Here is a 12,735-nt window from a genome sequence, read left to right on the forward strand (position 1 = left end):
CCAGAACAGGGTTTTTTTTTCGTCTAAGGGACGCACCATTTTATTTTCAGGGGGCATAAGAGTCTCACTATAGTGAGCAAAATATTACAAATAAATTCATCCACTCTCATCCCTGAAAATTAAATGATGCACCCCTAATGATACCAGAGATAATAGCAATTTCATTGAAGATATAATTGTTTTATATCTCCTATATTACCGGTACATTAAAATTTTAAGACAGAGTGTCACCGTTGGTGATTAGGGAGGCTGGGGTGGTCACTTCTGGGTCAATTGCTTATCTGCTTTAGTCCAGTTTAATTACCATGATTACGGGAAAACCCGGTTTAGCCCACCATTAAATAGCAACAGATTCCATTTCACATGTATCCATCTCCGAAAAGCTAAAACAAAACCAAGCAAACAACCAAACAAATACCAAAGGTCCCGGAAAAAGAGGTGAAAGGCAAGTGTATCAAATCTGGTTAAAATTAGGAATTATTTCTTCCTGGTATTTCTCTTATCATATTAATTCAAACGTAATTATGCAAACGCTCGCGATCATTTCGTCATTTTGGACTGTCACTGTGCTCACAGATATTGGAACACTGCGCTATAGTTGAGAATGCTCTGATTTTAATCAAACTGGTCTCAAATTGTTTCTTTGGCAAAAATGAATCAAACTTAGAATAGATACATTATTGTTTTGTTTTGTAACATAATAATTTCACCATTGCCTAAACGATCATTTTGGACTTCATGCAAACTATATGCACCTTTAAATTTCCACTACTTGGATTTCCAAGACTTTTTATTATTTCTGTTGAGTGATTCAAATACCATGGATACAAACATTAATCATGAACTTGTGAAGTGGTAATTGTGTTTACTTTATAGATTATTGACCCATCAGCTGGAATGATAGCTACGTACCCAAGTTAGACTACATCAGCAATTTACAAAAAACCTTAGAACTCCTCTCTGAACTGAGAAGTTTACTGCCCTGTATTTCAATCGCCATTGGCCTGCACGCCTGGTTGGTCAGATCGCGTCACATAATCATTGTAACATGGAAGTTCTTAATCCGAATGATTCGAACTAACACTCGATTTTCGATTAATCTTGTTCTGGAAGTGTTGCTGCACCCACTGCAACAGCGTGATAACAGATCGCGTATCTGGAATCCTGTACTTGGCGCTTGTCTTCACCGGCCTTGAATTAGTAACCCTGAACGTTGCTGCCATACCTTTTAAAACTGTCATCGCGTCTTCGTCAGTAGTGTCATCACCTACGTAGATAATGCGCACGCGCTCCGACCAGTCAATCCCAAAAGTGGTCCGCAGCAAGTGTATTGAGGCACGCCCTTTATCCCACTGTATCGGGGGTCGAGCTTCCACAGCGCAATGGGCCTTCATCGGCTTAAAGCTATGCTTGAGGATAACCGCAGTTGTCTGCTCGACAAGAGCGGGGCGTTTCTCGGTGGCGACGTTACGGTAGTGCATCGTCATAGTGGATCCTTTTGCTTCGATCCAAGCTCCCTCAACATTGGTCGTGACCGATTCAAGTTCTACACGAAGGGCTTCTATCAGAGGAGTATACTTGATTTGATCGGGGTGGGTGAACATCGTACCATCTGGGTGAAGAATATCAACACCATGATTACCTGCAAGAAATATATGACAAATTCTGTATCGTTGATTATTCTTACTCCCCACGCCAGAAAAATACTGCACTAATTTTTTGGGATTCAAAAAATATTATCAAGTTCTGCCAAATGAAACATAGCTCAATCCTAATCATTCATGTAGTCCTAACTGGATATAAAAGAAAAAGTTCACTTTTTTTTACTAATCTCTTGAAAAAAGAGCCATAAACAATTAAACATGCATTGTCGGCATGTTTTCTGACAATCGAGTCACAAAAATCAAAGACTTTGAACAAGTGTAAGCATTAAAAATCTTGAGTATATAAATGCCAACATTTTGCTCTATATTTTAATTTTTTTTGTTACTATAAATAAATGATTGGTTACAAATATGGAACATGTCTTTTCCAAAACTTAGAATGCGTAAATTGAAATTAGCCTTAGTACAAGTATTAAGGCTTGATTGTCACCATAAACAGAAAACACCCTAAAAACACACCTTATTTACAAAAATTGGCCAAATATTAAAATTTCACATTAATTGCCAGTTAGGACTATAAATAAAGGATTAGGATTTAGCTATGTTTCATTGGCAAAACAGGATAATACTTTTTTATCCCCCCAAAAAATACTATTGTATTTTTCTGGAATAGGGAGTAGTTTATTGTAACTCGGCTCGACACATTAGCTTGAAACTCGACTCAAATTTAAAGTGACTCACACTCGACCTTTAGGCTAGACTGGCCCCCAGTCTCGGTTCGGTTCCATCTCTGGATAATGTAACAATAAATAATTACGTAATGCCCTATGAAAAAAAATGCCAAGTCCTGTAACCCCCCCCTATTTTCTTCAATGCCAAAAACCCATTCCTCTTCATCCACAAATCGACGCCACTAATTACACCCACCACAGTCAACCATGCAGCAATATAGAAATATACTCGTATTATAAGTGAACGCGAAAGTCCATTGAGCGCTGATTGATTTTTAATGCTATGTAATCTACATTACCAGTCGTTCTCCACGGACCCGAGGGAGGGTCTACCTTTAGGCCTACGACTCCAGCCGGGTTTACCCATGGACTGTAGAAAATCAACAGTCCATGGTTTACCTTTTTGGGGGCCCTAGGCCAGACCAAAATTCGGAGGCCCCAAACTCACCGTGAGGAAGGCATATGCACTCAAGTGGTCAAGTTTTGGTTTACATATATAGGGGACCTACTATAAGATCGATTTTACTAGGACATTTGCGAGCAAAGCGCGCGAAAAAAAAATCAATTATAGCCCTAAATGAAGGTGAGTTTTGCTATAATTATGCAAATGGCCATTGTGCGAGCGCGCAAAAGTTTACAATTTTAGCATTTATTGGTCCAATACATTGTGTTTTCGGGCTAAAAAGAAACATGGACATGGCAACATTGGGGCTCAAAAATTGTTGGGGCCCTGGGCCTGGGCCCATCTGACCCAATGGTAAATCCGGCCCTGGAATCCAGTCTTAAGTTGATCAGAATTGTTATTGTGAATCTACAAAAATATCTCTTATTTCATTATTAATGTTAAATGTTACATGCGCAATTAAAATACAGGTGTTTTATTGCATATTATTTACACTCTATGGGAATTCTAAAATAGAATTATGCAGCATATGTTATGTAAATTATTAAAATATGTAAATTTTAAATTTTAACCATGAGAGACTCTTTATTACTATATACATACAAAGCAGTGCAAAATGCCACAACAATGGATTTTGCACTCAAAAAAGTGATAGATATATAAATAAAAACGGACTTTGGTATGTGCAAAGGGCCAGGGGTGGGTGGAGGGAAAACTAGGGTGTCATATTGGTATCATTCTCAATGTTGATAAGTCCCACATATACTCTATTGTAAATTAAGGGCACACAGAGGGGCACAAGTCACCCCCACCCCCGCCCCCACTCCGCAAAAAAACAAAAAAACGAGATCTGATTGCGTTCGCCTGCGACCGCGAGCATGCACAGCCAGCAGTGACAAATGAGTTACGACCCCGAATCTGTGAGAACCTGAAGTGATCCCTTAATTACCTTTGACCCCGCAAAAATATTACATAGTGCTTAGGATGTCATAAGGAATATTCCTGGTGAATTTCAGCTTAATCGGAACCTTTGACCCTAAATGAAAAAATACCACAAATGCACAGAGTAACTACAATTTATTTGTGAACATACCGTTACTGTCCTATGTTTTTCTTAGCAAATAAAAATTTTTGAAGGTTTTTCGTTTTATACCGGAAGTGACCCCTTAATGACCTTTGACCCCAAATCTGTGAGGACCCAATAGACACTGGCTAATAACAATGCATGTGTGCAAGTGGTGTCACTCTCCTACGTAATCTGTGAGAGAAGAAGCATTTTGAGTTGAAATCACGTTTTTGACCCCTATGACCCCTGCGTGACCTTTGACCCCATGAGTTCCATGTGACATGTAGGGGCATGGTCAATGATGGTTGTGACTAAGTTAGGTCAAAATCGGTGTAAGTATGTAAGTGCTAGAGCAAATGTAGTGGTCGGCAGAAAGAAGAAGAAGAAGAAAGAAGAAGAAGAAGAAAGAACCTGTAAGAAAAAAGACACAGCCGTGACTAGTCACGGCTGTGTAATGAGTTATGACCCCGACATTAGAAAATCATATTGGAAGAAGCCAAGTGTTATTTATCTCTAATGAGCGACCCACATGTAGATAAGGGTCCAATAGTCATTTTGTTGATATAGGCCATTGTTCCCTTGTTTTGATATAGGCCTATTGAAGTTAAATTCCCTGCGTATTTTGCTGTGATGATTAATAAATTTTGAAGAATCACAGAAAATAGAAACTGGCTTTTAAAAAATAAATTAATTTAAATCAAGTCAGACACCCTCTGATGTCGTTTCAAATCAAATTACTTTCAACGTTCCTTAGTTCCTTAAAAGCTTAAATATGAACATAATATGCGTGTATTTCCACACAAATATTTGTATTACATCATTTTAGGGAAATATATAAAAGTTGAAATATTCTAAGGCAGTCAGACATGATATATCGTGCATAAACTTGGCGCATTGTTTCAATAACAAATGTATTTCTGAACGCCTCGTGGCGGCGTGTTTTTCCGTATTCCCCCCCCTTTAAAAAAGTGGTATTTGAATTGCCTTTGTTTTGTATTTTGTTTGCTTAAATATGGACAAAGTTTGATTTCTGTTGTTAATCATGCAAATAAAACACAGATGAGAGATATCAATTAGTTTTATTAACGTCCGACTTCTTTTTCATTAAGTTTGTTGTTTTACCTCAATTATTTATATTTGGCTTCGTGGCACAATCGGTTAGCGCGCAGTAACGTGTTTTTTCATATCACGCGTATATCCCGGGTTCGAACCCCACCGAAGCCTTCTCAAATGATTTTTTTTGTTTCTTCTCTTTTTACATTTTCCCAGCTTGTGTTTTTGAATCATATAGAACTGGTCAAATTCATAAAAAAAATGTTCTTTTTTTTTTTCGGTTTGTATATTTAATTGGAGAATACTGTCAACTTTTTTCCTATTCGGGGGGGGGGGGCGATTATGCAATTATGTCGAAAAGTAAACTTTTTAAGCCTATATGCTGTTAAAGTGCAAAATTCAAGTTTCAAACGTTATTCTGATTTGCTCCCGGGATATGCTTTGCTGAGAAAAAGCACTCTCGAAATATATAGGCCTATCATATACCGCTCACACTTTTCACTTGCAACATAAATTATTAGGCCTACATTTTTTCCAGATTTTGAAAAAGCAATTTGAGTACTTTTGAAAATGTTGAATATGAAATTAAAGAGTATTTTGTTTTCAGTAATAATCAGTTTTATTTTTATTTTTCGATTTTTTAACTTTTTGAATATTTTATAACAGTTGCGTGCTCTAAACATCGATCTACATAAACTCCTTGACCTGAGTATGTTTATAGAATTTTCGGAACGTGTTGTGTGTGTGTGGCGGGGAGGGGGGGGCGCTAGAACATTTGTTTTGCTAAATTTCAATTTTTTTCTCATTTCCTGTTGTATAGACCTATGCCTATACGCGCGAGATTCAAACATTCTAATAATAGGCTATTATTCACCAAAGGCAGAAATCAGTGATGATCAGGGACTCTATTGTATCTATTGTAATATAATAATGCTGGGTTTTATCCATATCGCTTTGCAATGAATCTGTGAGAACCGGAAGTGATCCCTTAATTACCTTTGACCCCGCAAAAATATTACATAGTGCTTAGGATGTCATAAGGAATATTCCTGGTGAATTTCAACTTAATCGGAAATTATACATGGATTTTGGGTTTTTTGATAATTTTGGTTTTTGACCGGAAGTAACCCCTTAATGACCTTTGACCCCAAAACTGTAGGCATCCTAAAGACCCTAGCTAGTAGCGATGCATGTGTGCTAATGGCGACTCTCTGCTATGTAATTTGTAAAGACAGTGATTTTTTGAATATTTTGTACAAATTTGTCAGACTTTTACCGGAAGTGACCCCTTAATGACCTTTGATCCCAATTCTGTGAACAACTTTTAGACACTGGATATAGATGATGCATGTGTGTAAGTGACGTCACGATGCTATGTAATATGTGGGAGGAGAAGCATTTTTAGTGAAAATCCAAGTTTTGGCCATTGACCGGAAGTGGATGACATTTGACCGGAAGTTGATCATGTGACATCTGTGGCACCACCAAACGGTTCTACTGACCAAGTATGGTCAACATGCCTGAAAGCATGTGGCTACGATGGCTGATCATAATGTTGACAGAAGAATCCGAAGAAGAACGCGGTAAAAAATGCACAGCGCCGATGGCGGCTGTGCAAGAAGAAGAAGAATTTTTTTTAAATTTATGATTGACCTTTTGACCCCTTAATGACGTTTGACCTCAATGAAAAAAAAACCACATGTACACCGACAAAATGCATTGTTCCAATTTTAATTAAAAATTCTACTTTGTTTAGTTGTCGAGATAAAAACTCTTAAAGTTATTTAGCTAAAAACAGGAAGTGACCCCTTAATGACCTTTGACCCCCAAAATAAAAATACCATGCATACATCAAGTAACACTGATTCATGTATGATGAGTATATTACTCTGGTCTGTTTACATTTTGAGATAAAAATTTTAAACTTTTCTGATAATTTTGGTTTTTGACCGGAAGTAACCCCTTAATGACCTTTGACCCCAAAACTGTAGGCATCCTAAAGACCCTAGCTAGTAGCGATGCATGTGTGCTAATGGCGACTCTCTGCTATGTAATTTGTAAAGACAGTGATTTTTTGAATATTTTGTACAAATTTGTCAGACTTTTACCGGAAGTGACCCCTTAATGACCTTTGATCCCAATTCTGTGAACAACTTTTAGACACTGGATATAGGTGATGCATGTGTGTTAGTGACGTCACGATGCTATGTAATATGTGGGAGGAGAAGCATTTTTAGTGAAAATCCAAGTTTTGGCCATTGACCGGAAGTGGATGACATTTGACCGGAAGTTGATCATGTGACATCTGTGGCACCACCAAACGGTTCTACTGATCTAGTATGGTCAACATGCCTGAAAGCATGTGGCTACGATGGCTGATCATAATGTTGACAGAAGAATCCGAAGAAGAACGCGGTAAAAAGAATGCACAGCGCCGATGGCGGCTGTGCAAGAAGAAGAAGAATTTTTTTAAAATTTATGATTGACCTTTTGACCCCTTAATGACGTTTGACCTCAATGAAAAAAAAACCACATGTACACCGACAAAATGCATTGTTCCAATTTTAATTAAAAAATTCTACTTTGTTTAGTTGTCGAGATAAAAATTCTTAAAATTATTTAGCTAAAAACAGGAAGTGACCCTTAATGACCTTTTGACCCCCAAAATAAAAAATACCATGCATACATCAAGTAACACTGATTCATGTATGATGAGTATATTACTCTGGTCTGTTTACATTTTGAGATAAAAATTTGTAAACTTTTCTGATAATTTTGGTTTTTGACCGGAAGTAACCCCTTAATGACCTTTGACCCCAAAACTGTAGGCATCCTAAAGACCCTAGCTAGTAGCGATGCATGTGTGCTAATGGCGACTCTCTGCTATGTAATGTGTAAAGACAGTGATTTTTTGAATATTTTGTACAAATTTGTCAGACTTTTACCGGAAGTGACCCCTTAATGACCTTTGATCCCAATTCTGTGAACAACTTTTAGACACTGGATATAGATGATGCATGTGTGTAAGTGACGTCACGATGCTATGTAATATGTGGGAGGAGAAGCATTTTTAGTGAAAATCCAAGTTTTGGCCATTGACCGGAAGTGGATGACATTTGACCGGAAGTTGATCATGTGACATCTGTGGCACCACCAAACGGTTCTACTGACCAAGTATGGTCAACATGCCTGAAAGCATGTGGCTACGATGGCTGATCATAATGTTGACAGAAGAATCCGAAGAAGAACGCGGTAAAAAGAATGCACAGCGCCGATGGCGGCTGTGCAAGAAGAAGAAGAAGAATTTTTTTAAAATTTATGATTGACCTTTTGACCCCCTTAATGACGTTTGACCTCAATGAAAAAAAAACCACATGTACACCGACAAACTGCAGTGTTCCAATTTTAATTAAAAAATGCTACTTTGTTTAGTTGTCGAGATAAAAACTTTGAAAGTTATTTAGCTAAAAACAGGAAGTGACCCTTAATGACCTTTGACCCCAAAATAAAAATACCATGCATACATCAAGTAACACTGATTCATGTATGATGAGTATATTACTCTGGTCTGTTTACATTTTGAGATAAAAAATTTGTAAACTTTTCTGATAATTTTGGTTTTTGACCGGAAGTAACCCCTTAATGACCTTTGACCCCAAAACTGTAGGCATCCTAAAGACCCTAGCTAGTAGCGATGCATGTGTGCTAATGGCGACTCTCTGCTATGTAATGTGTAAAGACAGTGATTTTTTGAATATTTTGTACAAATTTGTCAGACTTTTACCGGAAGTGACCCCTTAATGACCTTTGATCCCAATTCTGTGAACAACTTTTAGACACTGGATATAGATGATGCATGTGTGTAAGTGACGTCACGATGCTATGTAATATGTGGGAGGAGAAGCATTTTTAGTGAAAATCCAAGTTTTGGCCATTGACCGGAAGTGGATGACATTTGACCGGAAGTTGATCATGTGACATCTGTGGCACCACCAAACGGTTCTACTGACCAAGTATGGTCAACATGCCTGAAAGCATGTGGCTACGATGGCTGATCATAATGTTGACAGAAGAATCCGAAGAAGAACGCGGTAAAAAGAATGCACAGCGCCGATGGCGGCTGTGCAAGAAGAAGAAGAATTTTTTTAAAATTTATGATTGACCTTTTGACCCCTTAATGACGTTTGACCTCAATGAAAAAAAACCACATGTACACCGACAAAATGCATTGTTCCAATTTTAATTAAAAATTCTACTTTGTTTAGTTGTCGAGATAAAAACTTTTAAAGTTATTTAGCTAAAAACAGGAAGTGACCCCTTAATGACCTTTGACCCCCAAAATAAAAATACCATGCATACATCAAGTAACACTGATTCATGTATGATGAGTATATTACTCTGGTCTGTTTACATTTTGAGATAAAATTTTTTTAAACTTTTCTGATAATTTTGGTTTTTGACCGGAAGTAACCCCTTAATGACCTTTGACCCCAAAACTGTAGGCATCCTAAAGACCCTAGCTAGTAGCGATACATGTGTGCTAATGGCGACTCTCTCTATGTAATTTGTAAAGACAGTGATTTTTTGAATATTTTGTACAAATTTGTCAGACTTTTACCGGAAGTGACCCCTTAATGACCTTTGATCCCAATTCTGTGAACAACTTTTAGACACTGGATATAGATGATGCATGTGTGTTAGTGACGTCACGATGCTATGTAATATGTGGGAGGAGAAGCATTTTTAGTGAAAATCCAAGTTTTGGCCATTGACCGGAAGTGGATGACATTTGACCGGAAGTTGATCATGTGACATCTGTGGCACCACCAAACGGTTCTACTGACCAAGTATGGTCAACATGCCTGAAAGCATGTGGCTGCGATGGCTGATCATAATGTTGACAGAAGAATCCGAAGAAGAACGCGGTAAAAAGAATGCACAGCGCCGATGGCGGCTGTGCAAGAAAAAAGACACAGCCGTGACTAACGTCACGGCTGTGTAAAGAAAGAACGCGGAAAAAAGAATGCACAGCGCCGATGGCGGCTGTGCAAAAACAAACAAAAAACAATTTTGTAGTTTATAGACCTTTGATTAAAATGTATTTGACAAGTTTGCCATACTGTATATATATAGTATATAGTTGTCAAAAGCTTAAACTTTTTCTTTAACGGATTCGTAATATACACACCGCTGAGCAAAACCCCGGGGGGGGGGGGCACTCCCATATATTGACATACGTCATGTACCCATGAAAAGACCCCGTTATTTTTGGCAAATCCTACACCTAATGACCCCGTTTTTCCAGTAGCCTACAATGAATGACCCCATTTTTAGGCGGGCTTCGCGCGCATTTTGAAAAAATAAACGAGTTTGTAAATTTTGTAAAGTAAAATTGGGTAAAAATCACCCCATTTTTGACATTACCAACACCGAATGACCCACCTTTTTCTGACCCTTAGTTTCGTACGCTGGTGGGCACAGGTAAGTCACTTTCATATTCGAGTGCCCCCCCCCCCTTCCCCGGAGCAAACCATCTAACAGAGAGCAACAACATTTTCAGGACACACAGTATATCATGTCATTTTTGCTAACGAGCCCTGGATCTGGATGTTTATTTTACTTTGAAGACATGTCGTTCAATCAGTCTGTTCCACAAAGCTTGTCGTATGTAATGGGTGCTCATCAGGTATCACCAATCATGCTCGAGTGCCATCTGCTTTCCCTCTGTGACCCCCGGGCTGTGACCACAGCCCCCCCCCCCTTCTTAATCACTCCACAGCTAATGGCGTCCACAGTATAAAAAAATGACAATGTGCAATATGCTCAGAAATGGTGAGAATATTAATTCTTTTAATCTAAATAAATATTTTTTCTCAAGTTATTTGTCTTTTGGCGCCCACCTCCTGTTTGATATAAAAGGCAAAATGAATAAAAAAAAAAAAAAAAAATCTAAATATAACACCAACATATGATACAAAACGAATAGCCTATACTCCCATATTTATGGACGAAATCAAAATTCGACCAGCGGTTGACATGCACCGGTTCACGCGTCCAGTTGCTATTGTTCTAAACAATGGTAACCGGACGGAACCGGTGGTTGACCGCCGGTTGAGTTTTAATTTAATCCCTAGCTTTGTCAGCATTTTAAATCAAAAGTTTTTTTTAAGTCATGTTGAATGTGCATGTCTCAATAGGTATATTTGTTGTTATTCCAAACTTTAAAGAATTGTTGTAAACATAACAATGTTCTTATCGCCTCATTGCGACTAGAATATAGTTAGATATACCCGAAATGAATGAAATGAAATGAATGAATGAAATGAATGAATGAAATGAATGAAATGAATGAAATGAATGAAATGAATGAAATGAAATGAATGAAATGAATGAAATGAATGAAATGAATGAAATGAATGAAATGAATGAAATGAATGAAATGAATGAAATGAATGAATGAATGAATGAATGAATGAATGAATGAATGCAATTCTCAGGGTATGTGCAATTCGGCGACACCCGCCAATAGTCCAAAAAGGGTTAATGTTAGGGTTTTAAGGGCATTATTAGGGACAAAGTTAAGGTTATGATTAGCATTAGGATTAGGGTTATAGGAATAGGGTTATGCTAGCTTCAGAGATAGGATTAGAGTCAATGCTATATATTTAGGGTTAGGATTAAGGTTTATACTAAAGTTAGGAATGAAATCAAAATTCGACCGGCGGTTGACCGCCGGTTCCGTCCGGTTTCTATTGATCTATACAATGGAAACCGGACGGAACCGGACGGAACCGGCGCGGTCAACCGCCGGTCGAGTTTGGGTTTTCGGACCAATAACCATTCGGACTAATTGACCATTAACCGGTAACTATGAAGATGAATAGGATCACCGTCCACCTACCGGCAAAGATGAAAAGGACCACCATTATGATTATGTCAAGTTGATTTGTGTGATCCGTACTAACCTGCATACGTGATATTACTAATCCCCACCATTGATTTGAGGTTGTTGACATTCCTCCCGGAAACAACTGCCACGTAGACATCAGGCATTGTCACTAGTTGTTCTAGGATCTGTAATAAAAAATATTTTCCAACATTTTAAACACTGACAAAACGAAATAGCAGTTAGGCATATAGGGCTATTGAATTAAATCATTCTGGTGGCCATGATTTTGGACGTAATATTGGATCTGAGCAAGCATGCTTGATAACAGTCACCATTTGGTCCCCACACCATTTACAAAAGTATACAAATAAAATAAGAGAAAAATCACAATTTGTGAGCGTAACGAGCAAAAACAAATACGTTTTTACGCTTTTATAGGTAAAGTCCAAATTTTGGAAAGAAATTCCACTTTTTCACAAAATCACACCCTGAAGGAAAAATTCTTGCATACGGGCCTGATCACAAACCACAGCAGATAGTTTTGTTAATTAAAAGTGTATTATTATTACTTGTGGTAAATATTGTATACCTGTGTTTTTAATCCATTATATATATTTTTATATTTTTGATGACAATTTACACAAAGTAATAATTGCTAAATGTTATTTTGCCATTTTTTGCCATTTCTATTAAGCCACTGTTTGGTTTGATATTAGCAGCAGGTTTCGTCTATTAGGCCTACTTTGGGAACAGATCGATTCAAAATATTTTCTTTTTGTCTTTGAAAAATATTTCTATTTTTAATAGATGGTTTCAAAACATTGAACAGTCAGTGAAAAGGTAAGAAGAGTCAAGCGGTAATAAAAGTTAATAACTTACTTTATTTAGCTTACTTTATTAAAAGTTGCCAAAAAGGCAACCAAAGCCTTCTTTTACATATCTTTTTTTTTTTAAATCCAATCAAACTCACACAAACAATACAATACAAC

At 37.5% G+C, this 12,735-nt stretch overlaps 1 protein-coding gene and 1 long non-coding RNA gene across 2 annotated transcripts in view; both read right to left on the minus strand.

The window, feature by feature from the left end:
• The window catches only part of LOC140170072 (uncharacterized), a 176,439-nt gene that overhangs the window by 95,995 nt on the left and 67,709 nt on the right, over nucleotides 1-12,735 (minus strand). The gene's annotated exons all lie outside the window — the stretch shown is intronic.
• LOC140170071 (uncharacterized) overlaps nucleotides 988-12,735 on the minus strand; it is a 58,956-nt gene continuing 47,208 nt past the window's right edge. Inside the window, exons 6-7 of the mRNA XM_072193391.1 lie at nucleotides 11,823-11,931; nucleotides 988-1,642 (exon numbers count right to left, since the gene is read on the minus strand). Coding sequence (XP_072049492.1) covers nucleotides 1,059-1,642; nucleotides 11,823-11,931 — 693 coding nt within the window. The 3' untranslated portion in view covers nucleotides 988-1,058. The remainder of the gene's footprint in view (nucleotides 1,643-11,822; nucleotides 11,932-12,735) is intronic.

This window comes from Amphiura filiformis, chromosome 14 (genome assembly GCF_039555335.1).
Source record: "Amphiura filiformis chromosome 14, Afil_fr2py, whole genome shotgun sequence".
NCBI lineage: Eukaryota > Metazoa > Echinodermata > Ophiuroidea > Amphilepidida > Amphiuridae > Amphiura > Amphiura filiformis.